General features: G+C 39.5%; 1 protein-coding gene across 6 annotated transcripts in view; it reads left to right on the top strand.

Moving 5' to 3' along the window:
* Positions 1–18,293, top strand: part of LOC122864802 (oxysterol-binding protein-related protein 10) — a 97,672-nt gene that overhangs the window by 64,759 nt on the left and 14,620 nt on the right. For all 6 annotated transcript variants that reach the window (XM_044172485.1, XM_044172482.1, XM_044172480.1 and 3 more), the window contains 2 exons: positions 16,970–17,119; positions 17,261–17,759. In XM_044172485.1, the coding sequence (XP_044028420.1) occupies positions 16,970–17,119; positions 17,261–17,759 (649 nt within the window). The remainder of the gene's footprint in view (positions 1–16,969; positions 17,120–17,260; positions 17,760–18,293) is intronic.

Below are 18,293 nucleotides of genomic sequence, written 5' to 3' on the forward strand. Positions count from 1 at the left end.
TTATGGAATGAATTTGCACAGACTTGAAACTTGCTTACCTTAGATAGGCAGTCCATCACAGTGAACATTTCGCCTCCTTTTTTGAGTCAAAGTTGCAGTATTATCATATGATTCCCAGTGAAAACCATGTATCTCCAAATTTGGCAATTTAATTTTTTTTAAATAAACTTATGGATTGAGTGTTCCTTTATTGGTAGAGAAAATTCTCCTAAACCATTTAAAAACACATTGAATTACCTGAAAAGTTCATTGTCACAAAGCTTAAAATAGTTCTGTTTTTCTTAGCTCGTGAAAAGTGGATACTGTAGAGGTGTAGGGTTTTCAGTAGACAGCGACGATTGCAAGCAGGGACTGTATCTTTGTTTGTAAGATGAGTCAGCTGTCAAAAAGCATTACAATTATGAGCTTTATTTTCAGCAAATTCAACCTAGAGAACAAACATAATGGACATAATTTAAAAATAGGAATGAATGAGTGGTTTGTTTCATTCAGATTTTTCATACCTTTTCCTCTGTGTGCCAGTGGAAACAATTCTGTGCTAGTGATGATGTTGAGGCAATATCTGCCTCACTTTCTTTTCATTGTTTGCCCTTGTTGCCCAGCAAGGGAAGCACTCGTCACTTCTGAAAGTTTTAACAGAGCTGCTGTCAAATAAGTGGGTCACACAGTATAGAGCTGTAACTGAGCCGATCCCAGGAGGAGGCTTCATGAATTCCTGCCTGCCTGCCTGTTTGGACCACCCTGTATCAGGAGGCCAGGTGACACTGACGTTAATGTATGTCAGTCGGGTGGAGAGAACGAGGAGCGGGTGAAAGTATAAGGCCTAGTGGGCGAGACATCAGCGCTTTGCTTTCTGTCCCAAATGGAAAGCAAGTCTGACAGCCAGGAGACAGCGAGAGGTCCCAGGACGGCTGGTGGTCCAGCACAGAGAAGCCTGAGTACAAGGGAGGAGAGGCTGGGGGGGGGCATGCACAGCTTAGCAAACGTCTTAATAATTTAGTTAAAATGCTGATTAGTAACTTCAAAGGACAATATCTACCCTAAAGGAAGGAATTTGTATTTGTTTTAATCCCCATGATGCGTTTTGCTTTTTGAGTATTGGTGGTGTAGTCGCCTTGTTCCCTTGGAAGCATAGATGATTTGAGATTACATCAAATGACTACTAGCAAAAACTACAGTGGACTTTTCAGCTATCTAAAGCATTAAAAGCTTTAAATTATGGGTTTTGTTTTCAGTCTCTCAGAATCAAACAGCAAGTAGTCTTTGTAGTCTCACCCCTTCTGCACTGAGCCAGTCATTTTGGTGTAATTTTTTTTAATCCTCCATGTAGACCACAATGCACTGTAAAAACTGCAAATTGCAAATATAGGGAATCATACATTCATCTGTAGTTGATGTATGCAAGGCAGGTTAAGAGAAAGGATGATGATTTTCTTTGTATTCAATGGCTTCCAAAGACATATAAGATTTTTACTACATAGTAACTCTTCTGCCCTCACTTTATTTGTATTTGCACAGCCTGTTATACCATAAACAAGAGTTAGACCAAAGGTATTATAAAAATAAATTAGTACAACAAGAAAATGGAATGCATAAAAGTACAGACTCACAATATTAAGTTCCCATAGTTGGTACAACTTAGTAATTAATCTAGAGTCCGCAAGAGTGAAAGTAAAAATTGTGAAACACACAGTTAGCACAACAGTAAATTAATAGTTACTTACAGTAGATTGTTATATTAGCAAGATGGTAACAATGTAGTCAGTGTTGTGTGGGTTACATTTGACAACTGTTCCTCTTTGCAAATCGAGGTTCTAAGGATAGAGGGTGTCTTAGGCTGATTTGTGATATTGGGCTGTATAAATAAAACTGTCTTGACTCGACTAGCTTGGTTAGCATTGATCACAAACTCAGAAAATAGTGGGAAAATTTTCCAGAGCCCAAGGTTACATTTTCAGATTGCTTTTTTTCCTTGTATATCCTTGTATTTGAGCAGCTGACACCAGTAAAAGTTTGGCATTTTTGCTTGAAAAATGACTTCTTTCTGTTGCTGAACTGTGATTAATCGACTAATCGTTTCAGCTCTATCTTGGTCACAGATCTGACTGGTGGATGTAACAACTGCTGCTTTCAAATGGGGTCATGTTTACTGTGTTCACGAGGAGAGTCCGTATGAACGCCCCCCCTCTTGTGGTATTCATGACCTCGAAAGTGGACATTTTCTGAAAGCTCCGAGTTCACTTGTGGTGACGTGTTTGCTGACGTTTTCAAAAATGGCGGAGGCCATGGAAGTTCACTCTTCAGTGAATGGTTAAGTTAATATATTGTAATCTCAGTCATATCAAGTTTTTCATCGTAATTTTACAATATCTCTGAGGAAAAATGTTGATATTCTCAACAGCCTCATCTTTTCATTATTTTCTGCATTGCATTACCCACTCGCTAGCTTGCTTAATTGTTATTGTCGGTGAACAATGAGGAGTCTTTTGGCGTCCATGTTGTCGTTGCCTAGCAGCGATGTTCCCACGACTTACCACTTCGTGTACACAACTTCCCATGTCGTAACCACAGGCTCACAAGTCCCATTTGAAGGCAGCAAATGTCAGTTAAACTGCCATGGAATTTTGCCTGCAGGGGTTGCTATAGCAACAGAATGTTCAACTGAAAATCAACTGCCGGTGTCGGAACAGTAACGACAAAGGTTGTTCATTTGATTATCGTGCAAACGTAGGACACTTTTCTGTAACACCTCTGTCACATGAATCACATTGATCCTTGGTTCTGTCATCCTATTATTCAAACATAGCACAATAATGGAATCCTCAGCTGTCAGTAACAAGATGAAGATTAATGGGGCACGTGTCATCTCAGCAGCACTTACTGCCACGCCTGCTCATAATAGCCTTTTTGTCACATGTTAAACTTGTTACTTGTCATAAGTCTCTGTTGTTAAACATTGAGGGAACAGCTTCATGTCAGATCTCATAATGGGCTGACACTTGTTTAAATCTAACCACAAAACAAAGTACAGGGGGCAGGGAGGGACATTTACCGTTGATGTGAGCAGTGAATCAGCACCCTGCCTAACCACCATGAGGGATTTAACTGTGCTGGTAGCAGTCTAATCTAGAGGCACAGAGATGTAATCTGTCATGTTAATGATCATTTTCTATTGACATATGAGTATAAAATGGGTATTACGGCATTGCAGTGTCAACCCATTTACAGCTAATTGTCAAGCTCTTCAACATACTTCATGGTGCACTATTAAGAGCAGAGAAAGGAGGGCAGATCATAATGGTGATTTGGCACCTTAAAGACATTTCAGACAGCGTTATGGTAGTTATGATTCAGGGGGCCTCAGCCAACCATCTGCACCGACATTCCTGCCACTGTCAGTATGTTTCTGCCCACTAAAGTGTGCTATTAAGATACTGTGCTCCACTAATAAGTAATGCCAAGTCATGCCTGTCATAAAATAAGATACACACATTGAGGAAACTATAAAATTACCATCTGGGATCATATTTCTACAGAGACACATAAGGGAAATACAGGAAAAGGAGGAACACCTACTCGCAAAACGTTTACATTACCTCAAGAAGTATTTTGCTCGTGTCACATCAGCAGCCACAACAAGACTTAGGCACAAATCCTTCAGAATTAAGCTGTTACCCACACAAATTTTAATTGAAAGGAAAAATTAAAGCTGCATTTATCAATATTTTTATATTTACACTGGAAAAAAAATTACTGTGTATTATGAAAGGTGTCGCTTATGAGAATGAACCCACAGAGAATCATCACCCCCTCAGTTTTGTGTAGCATTTTAGCATCTTTCAGCTCATTGTTTTGGTTTTACGGCACACAACTTTGGTTCCCTCTCACTGCTCTCATTAACCTAATTTTTTACCACAACAGGCAGCTGCTTTCAGCAAAAAGAGCTTTGATAAATCCACTGTACATTAACTGCCCAGCAACTGCAGTCACAGTTAGCGGCTAGCTGGTGAACATAGTGTAGCATGTCAGATCTCATAATGGGCTGACACTTCGATTAATGTGAGGTCAACACTACGCGCTAGCTAACTTTTCAACTTTTACTGTAGCTGTCTGTCTAATGTGGAGCGCTGTGGGTTTTAATAGCATCCCTACAATGTACTGTACTCTTTGATTGGAATAAATACACCACCGCAAAAAGTAACCTAAATCTATAGCTAATGTATAGTAATATGTTGCAAAAATGAATTCATTACTCTATCACGATTAATCACTTGATATGAGTCTCACTCCACTCGAACCAGTGTTGCTAACTCTTTTCCAATGAAGTAGCTAGCACTAGCTCCAAAAGTCGCCATACATACGCCATCCATACATTTGCATGTTGATGACATCATCACACATTCATTTGCATACAGCTTAGTGCAGTGAGGGAGAGATCACCTCAATTTAAGACATAAAACGTAGATAGAGAAATCTTTGGCCAAATAATCACAAACTCACTACAGGGACATCATGTATTTGAAGTAATAAAGAATCTACAAAAGGATGGAGAAGATCAAAGAAACAATTTAAATATTTACAAGATCAAATGAACTATTTACATATTTACAAGCTGTAACATCCTAACCCAGAGATCCGGAGAGTGAAGCTGCCCCACACTGACTTCCTGCGCACAGTGCTATAGGAGAGGAAGAAAGACACTGTTGGCAGAAGAGCTGCAGCACGCATGGGAATGAATTACAATATAATATATTTGAATATGTTTCTCGCCTTTTCCCTGACGGTCTGAATAACTCGCAAAATTTGTCGTTAGCCACTTTTTAGAAATAAAGTCGCTAAGAGGGTCTGAAAAGTCGCTAAATCTAGTGACAAAGTCGCCAAGTTGGCAACACTGCACTCGACCATGAAATATGCAGGTTGGGCAACAAACTGGCAACCCCTGGAATGGAAGGGGGGAGGGGGAGTGCGTCATCGTATGGCTGGATGTTATCAATGTTATCAGTAGCACCTTTAAACTCCACCACAATATTGCTCGTATTATATATCATAATACTCCTCATGACCTATACTTTAGTCTCATATTCTAATTTAATCAAAATCAAACATAGGCTTCTGTACAATGGTGATGTTTTGACACTAAAATGTCCACTGTATAGTTCCTCTTTGACTGTTAGTCTATAAATCATGTGAAAAATGATCTTCTTTCTCTTCACACTGTCATTTAATGTGTAGCTGTATTGTCAGTAAATTAGCATCTGCAATTAAAAAATACTTATATTGCATAGGTTTGGTGAGATCTCACAAAGGAATGCAAAAGGTCTTATTTTTCGCCTCCCAAGTAAAATAACTTAAAACTTTCTCAGCACCTCATCAGTGAAAATAAACTGCATTCTAGCTTGTCAAGTGTAGCCAGTAAATTAGAAATTTAATTACGGTGTAAACAATTTCAGTGTACAAGCTGAAATTGTAGTCTTCTTTCCAAAACACACAGTACCATATCATCAACTGTCGCCACAAAACAGAAAATCTGTCATACAGTGTCACGTAGGTGTTCTTTTTTTAAAGAAAAGCAGACATGTCATTTTGCGATGACGCATTTAAATGTAAACTTTTTTTTTTTTCACCGCACCCCATCACTGCTCTGTAATATTTTGCACCTTCCTCCTGCCTGCTTCTCGGCTCTGCCCTGCAGCTTCACCCAGATTTCATTACAGCCTTCAAAGATGCTCTGGCTGGCGTTTGAAGAGGAAGGGCAGAGAGACGGAGGAGATACAGCGCAGATTGCCAAGGCGCATTAGTCCAGCTTGACACTGACATTTATTCATCTTTTAATGAGATTCAGCAACATCATCCACCTGATTTCTTCCTGTCCTGTCTGAGTGATTGAAAGTTTTATCTTGGCATGAAGGAGATGGGAAGGTTCAGGGGGAGTTGGGAGATTTTTCTTGAGTTGAACGTCTGAAACCTCTGCGCACTAAAGGTGATGTTTAGATAATAAAGGACAGAGATCGGGTGTGTTTTCAGGATGATACTTTATCTTTATCTTTTTTGTTTGGCCTGTTAAAGGTAGATCTAGTGAGATGGTTATTTTGCCCTCTTGTGGTAGGGAAACACAGTGCAGATAGTTAACTGCTAAATGTTTTGGGTCACTGAATCATACATAATCATAATTATATATTTGATATATTTATTTTTAGTATGCAGCCAACAGTACAAATAAGAGGAAGTACTTGCATTATTAAGGGTTTAAATGAAATGTTCTTGTTTAGCTCCAATTTCAGTATTTGTTGGTCAGATGTCACTCCACCTTAAATTTTTGACAACATTTTCCATTCCAGTACTGCTCAAGGTCAGTTATTGATCTAATCTTCCATTTCCAATCTTGGTCTTTTGCCAGTTTACCATTTTCCCTGTAATCTCGTGAGTAGTCTTGAGCACAAGGAAGAAAATACATTACCCCAGAATAATAAAGGTTTGCTATTTGAATTATTTAGCACCACAGTGACCGTTTGATATTCAGTCCTAGTGTGCACCCAACAAGAGGAAGGGGCCGGTGCGTGACTGTGGGAAAATGGAGGAAAAATTGCTAGTGCTTGCAGAAAAGGTGGGTTAATGCATTTGCAACAGCACCAGCGAACTCTCATGCCACATATTAGACTTGTCCACTGTATTACTACGGATATAAGCTGCTGCTGCAGAACAGAAAGTTAATGACGAGACCCTCAGTCAGTTCTGTATTAACAGAGAAAGGCAGAGTAGGAGAGGAAATCCTATTCTAAACACAAGATTAATGGTAATACTTTAACAGTGGCAATGACATCCGTGTCTAATAATCTTTGTATTTGCCTGATTTTATTAGATTTCTCTAAAAACCTATATAAAAAGGTGGAAATCCTCCAGAAAGACATAAGACAATATGTCCTGTCCTGCAATTTGTGCTAAAAACTCTTTCCAACTGTGAGTTATTGGTTCTTCTTTATTCCAGCAGATGGCAGCAAAGTCCTCTGATGTGTAGCTTTTCTTCTGTATGATTTAGTATATCAGTCTGTTGTACTGCCAGAGGGAGTTTTACACATGAACACAAGACTAATGGTAATCCTTTTACTGTTGCAATGACATCAGTGTCTAATAATCTTTGTATCTGTAGGTCAGCATGTGTGGTCAACTTGAAACCTGCAGTTGAATAATGAACTTATATATTTATTTGAGCTAAATGAATGCGCTTTGTTTTGCTTCTAAACTTGCTCACTACAGTCAGCCGAAGTAATAAAAAGAGTTTACGTGAAGTCTTATTAACAAGCATAAAGGTCCTGTCAGTCTCGGAGTGAAAACATCAAATAAACAGCAGCATGTGACTCACTGTATGCTCTGTCACCCACTCTCTTTACTGAACTCTAGATTTAGTTTAGGACACTGGAAAGGACATCTGCTTGTTGGAAAATACGTTCCCCTTTGTCTCTTGCTGCACTTCTATTAGAGACATCTCAACCTTCATGTTTTAAATATAAATTTCTTACAGTTTTTCTAAACAATAAGCATGAAGCACCACAAAAATATACCTTATTTCTTCTCTGCCCATATGCACATACAAAGACATTTTATAACATTTGTATAAGGGCTGCATCTTATTTTCATTATTCATTATTATTTTAACTCGATTCATTGATTAGTTGTTTATAGAATGTCAAAAAATAGTCCCATCACATGTTCCCAGAGCCCGGGGTGATGTCTTTAACTTGCTTGTTTTGTTCAACCAACCCAAAGTTTTTCACTGTCATAGAAGACTAAGAAAACCATCAAACATTCACTCATTTGAAGAGCTGGAACATGTGAATTTTTGCTTAAAAGGATTAAACAATTTATTAATAATTATAATTGTTGCAAAATCATTTCAGCTGTAGTTTGTATCCTTAAGGCAGATAACCAGCTCAATGGAGCATTCCTGACTCCTGTATTGATCTGTACTGATAAACAAAAGCAATGACACTGAGACTGTTAATACTAAACCTGCTGGATTAGCATTAACAATCTCAGTTAATGAGTGTGAGTTGGCATTACTTTACTAAACTGCAGTACAATAACAATAACATTTATAAGAGTACGCCACCGATTTAGCATTGCACTTATACAACATTGTCGGACTCATGATGGACAGTAAAAAATCCAGAGATAATGTCTTTTTTATTCCATTATTTTGCCTTGTCAAAACCTCCTGCCTACATTACCCACAATGCAACACGACCGCCAACAGTTCGGGTGGAGATTTGGTTGTTTTTTTATGCTGCATTCACACGATATTGGCAGAATGGGAAGAAAAAAAAACCCACACCTTATTCCCACTAGGAGTAACTGCCTAAATTAGCTACTTTACTACATGTTTGTAGCTGTTCGTTAACAAGTGAAACCAGATACAAAGTCTATAGCTCCTTTTAAAATTAGCTGAATCAATTGTATTAGTGTTAATATTGGATTTTATTTCAAAGTAACTGCCAGCCGTGGTGCATTTGCAGCCATTCTGCCAACAGTTTGTTGATATGTCTGTAGTTCTCGTCGGCAAGTTGGAGATATGGTCGGTGTCACAAATTTTCCGATATCGCCAACTAGGAATTACAAGTAGAAGGCTAAAGTGAATGTTTTTTCCCACCCTGCTGCTCGTAATTACGGTTTAAAGGCTGTGATGTGAACACGGCATTATGCTAGTAGCGGCTAATGTAGCCTTGAGCCGCTAGCCTCAAGCAGAGATGAGGAGCGGGCTACAGAGGTCTGGTGAGCCCACTTCTTTCTAACTTCACACCCCAAAACTTTTTTTTCATTTTCAAACTTGTCTTCAGTCTCAACAAACGCTGACTCATGTGACATCACTTGAGGCAATCAGCTCTCGCACAGCTCCCTCTGGAGCCTCAAAGGGAACTGCAAAAGGCTTTGGGTTCACCTTCAATATGTTAATACAGCATAAAGATTTGACTCCAGACCATTGTAATCGACAACAGCTCTGTCGTGAGCTTGAGTTTTGAATGGAAGCAGAATTTACATTAATAAAAATAAAAATATATCTATACATGATTGTACATCATGAAAACATATCTATATACACACATGCACCCATACATTCATATTCATAAATACATATTTACAAATACAACCATACACTTACATACAGCCATGCATATATTTGAAAAAGCGTAAAACAATATACAAACACACTAAAAAGAGAAAAAAACAAACAATTGTTCTTATTGTTTTGTTCTTAGTGTCTCAAAATGTAGCAATGTGGTAATGTTGTTTTACTGTTAAATTGCTCCACCTTTAACTCACACTGGCCTCAGGATGACTTGCCACCAAATGTAATGGTGTACAGTATGTTTGTGTAAGCATATGTGTGTGTGTGTGAGTGAGTACCTAACCAACTTGTCTGCACCGGCTGTATTTTCTGTCCTCTCATTTGATGCTGTGCTGATGAAACTGCTCATTATAATTTATACATGAAGCTCTGAAACTCAACATCTCTGCCCCACTTGCCTCAGAGTGGGGAGAGATTTGGGAGGTCTGATTCTGGCACAGTGTTGATTCGCTTTTTTGTTCATAACCATTCAAATGGTTTTTTTTCAAGCGCTGTATGTCCGGTTTTTGGTACCTGAGAAAAGACTGCTTCTGTCACCTTTCACGGCTTTAATACGTTCACTATTTTGGTTTTGCTTTATTCTGGTAGACTGTGCACTCTGCTTCACTAACATTTTAATGTAACTTAGAGATTTTTTGTGATTTTGTAGGTACAGTATAGGCAGAAAACCCTAGGCTGATTTAGCTCTGCTGTTTTGCAATACACCCCCCTTAACCCAAAATGCTAACAAAGCTTTAAAACCTACTGATAATGATCAGCTCAGTGTCTGTGCTGTAGTTCTCTGCACAACATATTTTTAGACATTGATGTCCTAATTTGAGACTAAGCAGTAAATGCAGTGCAGTCTGTCCAGACATCTGTTACCATTTAAATGCCTTTAAAGCTGCTAATCAATGTAAAATTACTGCAGGTCTTATTACATAGCTGCAAACTTGTTGCCTTTCAGCGAAATTCACCGTTTTGAATGAAAGATATGGCACCCTTGTGATTCAGACACATTGCACTTAAGGCAGGACCCTGCTTGACCCAATGTTTGTAATGAAACTTGAAATGTTGCTGTTTAAAGGCGGGGTATGCAATTCTGGAGAAATCCAATACCATGATATAGAGCGAACAACGACACCGCTACAGTTGCTGCTGCGAAGCTAACAGCCAGAGAGGATGAGACGGTTTCCCAGAGCAGCACACCAGCTCCAGACAGCGATGCTCACAACTGTCCTGCTACTATAGCTAACATCACAACAACAACATATCTTGGCAAAATAGAAAGTAAGATGAATGTCCGTGGGCAAGGAATTTATACATTACCTGACACACAAATCATGGCTGGAATAGTGTTGTGTGGCACGGTCCGAGCCAGGGCTGTGTACAAACACCAGAGGCAGCAAAGCCCAATTTAGCCCTATTCTCAGAACTGTCACCTTTTTCATCCCACTGGAGTTTGCAGGCCTGTTATTAGTAAAAAGTATAAAAACTTGTATACTTTATATAAAATGACAGGCAAGGTAAGATAGGTAGAAATACTATAACCTGTAGCTTTGAGATAAATGCCAAACGGGACCCAAACTGAAAACCTTTTCAAGCTTTTCAGTATCTCCCTCGACTTTGACATTCAAAACATACCTGACATTTAAAAGAGGAAGTAGAGCTCGAAAAATACACACAGTTGTTACGTTAGTTGTGAAACCATCAATTTATTAACATATCTTGCTCCTCCGGGCAGTGATTCTTATCCACATAATTGATAAATATAGCAGACAGTGTTTGGAAGTTTAGTGGTTGTTTGACATTTGGGCAGGAGGTGTTTTTAAGTGATTCTGAACATGTCATAATTGTTAGTATTACACGCATACACATGGCTGCCCGAGGGTTTACTGAGAATGACGTGAAACAAAACACATCTAGTCACCTAACAGTGAAAATGCCATGCTGATAAGAGAGAGGTCAGAGGCTAACAGACGGGACACAAATACTTCAGTAGCAGTATAGTAGTGGTTATATAGAAAGTGGCGGGTTCCAATCCTGTCATCATGGGAAATCTAAAAATCAATTTTCAGCCTTTATAATTAGAAATATATGCATGGAGTTATCAGTGTGCTGCTTTCCCATTTTGTTATTGATGAAGAGTTTTCAAGTTTCAAGATTCAGAAATGCAGACAGGAATGTGCAAAGGGACTTTTCCTATGGCAAGTCCCAAATCCATACGACATACTAATTATATACAGTATATTCCATACTAATCATCATTGTGTACTGTTTTAGCTATGAGTGAAAAAACTAACTATACTAACATGACATGATACAACAGGGGTCAAGGGTCAAGTTTAGCATCTAAGCAGGTGGAAACTCAGCAGGTAACACATCCAACTAATTAAAATCTAGTTTGAGCTGAGTGGAGACAAAACATTTAATTTGCACAACAAAGCTGTCCTCCCTGCGCTGGTGATGACTAATAATGCAGGTTACCATTTAGCTTTTTATTCTGTTGACGATGCTGAGAGGAATAGAAGGAGGATAAATCCACTTGACTCTAACATACACACTTCAAAGGTAGAGCTAGAAAAGAGGACACTTCTGAGTTGAGTCCCATACACCTACAGTACACTTTCCCCCAGTTCTCAGATAGTGTTTTGACAAAAAAAAAAAGATGGAAGTAATGATGATAGGGGATGAAGAGGACGGCTGGTGAAGGAGGACAAGCCCTCAAAGTTTAGCCTGTTCAAACCGAGAAGGAAAAGGAGTCTTTGAAGTGGGAGCACGAGCAGACTTTCCCTATCTAAGCCTTCTGTAGACACCCACACTCTCCCCTGATGACTTGCGAGAGAGAGGTAGACAGAAAAGAAAAAGAAACTGAGAAGCATTTAGTGTGAGAGAAAAATGAGAACAGGAGGGGGGACCAATGCGAATGAATGAGGAGACAGTTAAGGAGAAAGATGGTGATGAAACAGAATAGCGGATGGCATGAATGAGGAGATGAGGTAAGGGAGGGTGAATGGAAGAAACAATGACAGAGATGACAGCACAAGGGCGGAGGAAGAAAGGAAGAATGAATCAAACATGAGACTGGAGTCAATTAAAAGGAAGACTGTCAGGGTGGAACGTTTCAGAGAAGAAGACAGTTACAGAGTGACTGAAACAGAGGGAGAGTGTGAGACAGAGGAGAGAAGGATTGCAAAAAAAATGAGTGTGTTGAAGAGTCGCCTGTGAGTTCCTGAAAAAGAGGTGACTACTGTAGGTTTGCAGAGCTGCCAGAGTAGTGGTACTTAAGCAAGCAGATATACACACCCCTACCACATGTACTAGATACAAGCAGGAAAGGTGGAGGAAATGAGGAGGTGTAGAAAGAGGGATAAAAGCAGGGAAGCCATGTCAGAGGAGGGCATGAGGGAGCAGAGCGGAGGAACAAGTGACGAGGAAAGGGAGGAGGATGTAAAAATGGAAAGAGATGTAGGGAAACCAGAAGGTATTATGGGAGGATGCAGAGGGAAACGTCACTGGGACTTTCCCTGAGCTTTTTTTCCCCTCCTCTCCTGTTTTTCAGAGTGGGTGGTGGGCAGAGAGGAGAGAGACTCTCTCTGCAAGTCACGAACAGCAGCTCACCACCTTAACTCAGCCACATTGTACGTCTCTTTAACAAGACCCAGGACTCCTTTAAGAAGGCTGCTCACTCAGGCAACATATTGGGTTGAGGAAGAAGTTTGTTCTTGTCTGCGGTGCCTGTCAGAGCTTTCAACTCTTCGAAAGATACAGTTTTGTCAGGTTTTTTAATTGAGAGTACACCTCTTTAATTGGATTTTACACTGACGCAAGCATTGTGCAGTGGCTATCCTGTTTGTGGATCAAGACGCTTCTGTCTATTTGCTGGATTTTACTGTTGCTGTTGTGTTTACCTGAGGCCATCTTACTTTTTTCCTTTTTGGAGATGAGATCCAGTTTTATGCAGGTCAAGCCTGTAGCTACACAGCAATGCAGCGTGAGTGTTTACAAGCGGATGTTTGTGTTTGTGCATGCGTCCTTGCATGGTATACTGTTTGTCTTTCTGTCTGTCTGTTTTGGATATGGGGGTGAATAGTTAAGTTGCAGCCTAAGGGGTTACCCAGCCTGCACTGGGCTTTTTTTAGCAGTAAACATCATTTATCTGAAATTGGAAGCATAGTTTTCCTCCAACACTGAGAGTCTTTGTTGACTTCATAAATTATAGAACAACCTAGCCAGCAGGGCTCGTTCTGGTGGTAAACATTTACACGTACAGCGTCCTTAAAAGCTGCTGAAATGGGTCTTGAAATGGAAGAAGGTGAAATACAAAACCTCCACTCTCATGGGTAATGTATCTGAGATTATTGAATAAATGGGTACAATTCTGTAATAAGGCACCCTTTATAAAGAGATGTAACTAATTGCTTTGTTAATGGTTAATACATTTTTACTAATGCTTTATAGGTCAGTTATAAGCTGTTAATAAAAACTTTTTTTGGCTGGTGTTTATCCTTTCTATTCGGTCACTGTTTTGATTCACTCTCACTGGTCTCATAGCGTTGTTTTGTGGCCACAGCAGGCAGCTGTTTGCTCAGCACCAAACGACAAATGCAGTTAGCATCTAGCTGGTGAACATAGTGGAGCTGTTAGCAACTAAAGAGCCAGATATTTCCCTCAGGAGTTGGTAGAGACCAAAAACAGAGCTAAAAGAGAGTGAATATTGGACTTACATTCGCCAGGTGGCCGGAAACACGACTCCAAATGAATGATAATGTTGCTCTGTATCTGCTGGATGTGTAAATAAGCAACTGTTTGCTAACAAGTTCACCATATCAACTTAAAAGGTGACATCATGTCAGTGTGGTATTCACAACTCATTTTAGTTCAAGTGAGAGGTCAAACTGTCCAATTATTTATTTTTCACAAACTGGCAACTTAAAGGTTATTCTTATAAATGGCTTATAACTGATCTATAAAGCTTTAAAGAATATTTATTAACTGTTAATAAAGCTATTAGTTGCAACATATGAACTCTTTATAAAGGGTGCCTCATTAAAAAGTGGTACCAATTAACATAAGGCCCACATTATCCACCAAATGTAATGTAGCAATGTAGCTATTAGCTAACTCTTTAACACCCATATTTTTAAAGTTGCAGTTGTTTACACTGCTGTGCATTGTACTATTTTTATAACAAGACTTTTTTTTATATGACCACAGTGGCCCAAAAAACTAGAGCCATGTCTATTTATACAGTACAAAATACATGTTCTTATTCACGTAACTTTTCATAGTACTAGCGGTCTTTGAAAGTTAAAAATATATGCTAACATCCTGTGCTAGCATCCTACAGGCACAACAGTGGGTGGTTAAAAGTTAAAATATGTGATATAATGGATATAAATTGCATGCAGAGTAATGTTGAGGATGTTTTGAGACATATTACCATAGAATGTAATACAACCAAATGTCAAAATTAAAAGATTTCATGTTGCAATGACCAACATTAGTAACTCTCTTCTCCTCCTCATACTGTGAAGTCATGAATCTAAACACTCTCCTTGCATATTTATTATTTGAGACACATTATTACCCACTTCTAGACAAGTTAAACTACATTAAAAAGTCTTAGCTAATGACAACCACTAAGTCCACCAATATATCCACTCGAGGGTTTCCGCAGAAATGCTCTGACCTCCTGGGCAGTAATTTCCTGTCGCTGTCAAGAGCCTCTTTAATTAGTTAGAAACACTGGAATCATAACAGACCTCTCCCCTACAGTACCTCCTCTCTTTTCCCTCGCACTTCTATATATATCACTCGGCTCCGAGAACCAACCAGCTCCAGGGACTCCTGTGATTGTGTGTTCAAGCATGCTCCCTCGCGCGTGTGTGTGTTTGTGTCTTTTGTGCGAAATGTTTTTTGGTGCAGAGAGTGTGCTCAGTGTGGATGCGTGAGTGGATGTGTGGAGCTTTTGGCATGCATGCATGGAATGAAATATTCAGGTGACAGGCAGGCACTCTGGTCCTGGAAATCTCTTTTCCTTCACTGTTTCTCCACCTTTCTGCAGGAGCACTCCATGCAATTATGCTGCCAGATTCTCTCAGTATTCCTGCTTATTTAGCTTTTTTTCCCCCAGCAGCAGCTTCACTAAAATGAGATCTACAAGTTGGAAAAAGGACACATTTGCATTGAATGTTATTGCATAGAGACACAGATAGAAATGGAGAATAAAGAGCAGTGGGGTGGAGGGGGTGTACAAAGAGTTTGCTGTTGCCCACAGGCTCCAGAGCACTTTCTGCATTATACATCAGCCTCTTTCTTGTTTTTTTCCCTTCCTTCCTGCCCCAAGATACCGCAGCAGATATCAAAGGCATCAGCTCTTCTTTAACCTCAACCATTTCCAGTTGAATGCTGCTTTGACCAATGCCAAATATCATACACCCATGAAGGCATTGTGTAGGTCTGTGCTGAAAGCTGTTGGAAGCAAACAAGAGGCACTCAGAGTACTCAAAGAAATGTAGTGCTCCTATTGCCATATGAAATGCTGAAAGTGGCTTGAAAGGCGAGATGACATGGCTGAATGGAGTAGGAATGGTCTGCAGTGAAAAGTAAATGAGATTGTGTCCTTTGGTAACAGTAGGTTGCATCTGTAACAGGTCCTGCGCTGGCCTCTAAATGAGTTGACCTTATCGTTGGTATTGACAGTTGAATGTTGGTGGAAGAAAATGGCTTCATCTTCCTCCTCTCGACCTTTCCAAGTGACAGGTGTCGCAGTGAGCAGCACTGTATCTGTGAATATGTGGAATAGTGAGCAGACTAAAATGTAGAATATTTTTTGCAGTTATATCGATGGTTTCCAACCTTTTTACTCGGGACGTCTTGTCACAGGTTTCATATATCTGAGCTGCGAGTAAAGAGTGACCTTCACTTATTAGATTGTTTCATTTTAATATTTTTTAGAGGGCTGAAGATGTAAAAATATCAAGCAATTCAGACACACAAAAGATCAGTGAAAAGTAAAATTCAATTCAATTTTATTTATATAGCGCCAATTCATAACAAAAGTTATCTCGTTGCACTTTTCCTATAGAGCAGGTCTAAACCGTACTCTTTATAATATTATTTACAGAGACCCAACAAAAGTCAGAACAAATAAGCACAATTTACAACTTATTTCCTTCCTTGTTAAAGGAGAAGGCTGGCAATAGGCTATGTAGTCACTGTAGTTTATTTTGAGGCAAACCACAAAATAAACTACCCTAACTACTCACTAACTCACCAAATGTGTATTAATCTGCAGCTGAAAAGAGTCCCCAACAAATACACTATTTACTCCTGTTTGAGTAACATTTGCTAAAAACTACAGTGGCCGGCTCTTTTACGAAATAACTTTTTTTAAACTATATATTTGTGCCGTGTTTGTAAAGATTTTTGTCTTCAGAGAAGTCAAAAAGTATTGAGAGACAGTTTAACGCAGTGTTGGTTTTGGTCTTTTCATATTGACAGTAAGAAAAATATAGAATAATGCCAGCTTCATCCTTTAATCACCTTGCAAGCCCTCAGATTTATTTTGCAGCTCCTAGGGGGAGTTATTTCAAAGTTTGAGAAGAATTAATTGGTTCAATCTTTTTTTGTCACAGTGGTTGAATGCTGCCGAATTGTTATTATTATGTTGTATTCTCATTTCTTGGGCTTGTGTTATAACAGCAGACTCACATTTAGCTTTTTAATGGCTCCAAAATCTGTTTACAGCACAACCTCCACACGTAAAAAAAAAAAAAAAGTAATCTCCCATATACTTTGAAACAGTGATTCTAGATTGAAAAGGTGAAAATCATTACATTTTGTATTTTCTTCTTCTTTTCATAGCACCACACAGGGCTGGAAGACATCAGCCCCACTGAAGAGGTGACAGATACGGAGGATAATGAAGAAGAGGACCTGGGTGTCCTGGATGACCAGCGGAGCATCATTCTCCACCTGCTCTCCCAGCTCAAACTGGGCATGGACCTCACACGGGTACCGCACTGAAACACTGACTTTTGAATTATAAGTAGAACTACAAAAAGAGAGTTTATGTGTATAAATATGTAATTTTTGAGGTAATTGTTATTTTCTGAGCCTAAATAAATCTTATCCTTTACACTTTGGGTTTCCCAGGTGGTGTTGCCTACCTTCATTTTGGAAAAGCGATCACTACTGGAGATGTACGCCAACTTCATGGCCCACCCTGACATGTTCCTGTCGATCACAGCTGGGGCCACGGCCGAGGACCGAATAGTCCGTTTTGTCGAGTACTACCTGACCGCCTTCCATGAGGGGCGGAAAGGTGCTGTGGCCAAGAAGCCCTACAACCCTGTGCTGGGGGAGACCTTCCATTGTTCCTGGGAAGTGCCTCGGGACAAAGTCAAACCTTTGGTCAGATCGAACCAGGGCTCTTCTTGGGAGCCAAGCCGGGGCGCCAACAACACACAGCAGGGTGATGATTCACCAGGAGGCTGCTACAGAGTCCGATTTGTGGCCGAGCAGGTGTCCCATCATCCACCAGTGTCTGGGTTTTACTGTGAGTGCCGGGAGAGGAGGATGTGCGTCAATGCCCATGTATGGACGAAGAGCAAGTTCATGGGAATGTCTATAGGAGTGTCCATGGTGGGAGAAGGTAAGCTAATCCACAGCATGCTTATAAAATTCATTCACTTTGGTTTGAACTTTTCTTTGTATCTTTTTCTTTACTGAACTCGGTAAAATTCTCATTGAAATTGAAATTAAAATGTCTTTTTCAAGAGAGAGCTGGCCAAAGAGGACAGCATAAAGACAACGATAATAAATACAAACAGACAACACAAGCAGGGCAAGAAAATTGTCACACATTACACAACAACAGTGGTGGAAGAAGTACTGATACTCTTTACTTGAGTAAACGTAGCAATACCACACTGTAAAGAATACTCTGATACAAATTCTGTTTTACCAAAGCATTATCAGCACAATGTATTTAAAGTATCAAAAGTACTCATTATGTAGAATGGCCCCTTTCAGAATGTTATACTATTATATACATAAGTGGATTACTATCACTGATGCATTAACATACAAGTTAATGTTGTAGCTGGTCCAGGTGTAGCTAATTTTGAATTCTATATATGCTGTTGGGTAGTTATATCTGTCACATTGCATCATATTTTATAAGCTG

The sequence above is a fragment of the Siniperca chuatsi genome, linkage group LG17 (genome assembly GCF_020085105.1).
Source record: "Siniperca chuatsi isolate FFG_IHB_CAS linkage group LG17, ASM2008510v1, whole genome shotgun sequence".
Classification (NCBI taxonomy): domain Eukaryota; kingdom Metazoa; phylum Chordata; class Actinopteri; order Centrarchiformes; family Sinipercidae; genus Siniperca; species Siniperca chuatsi.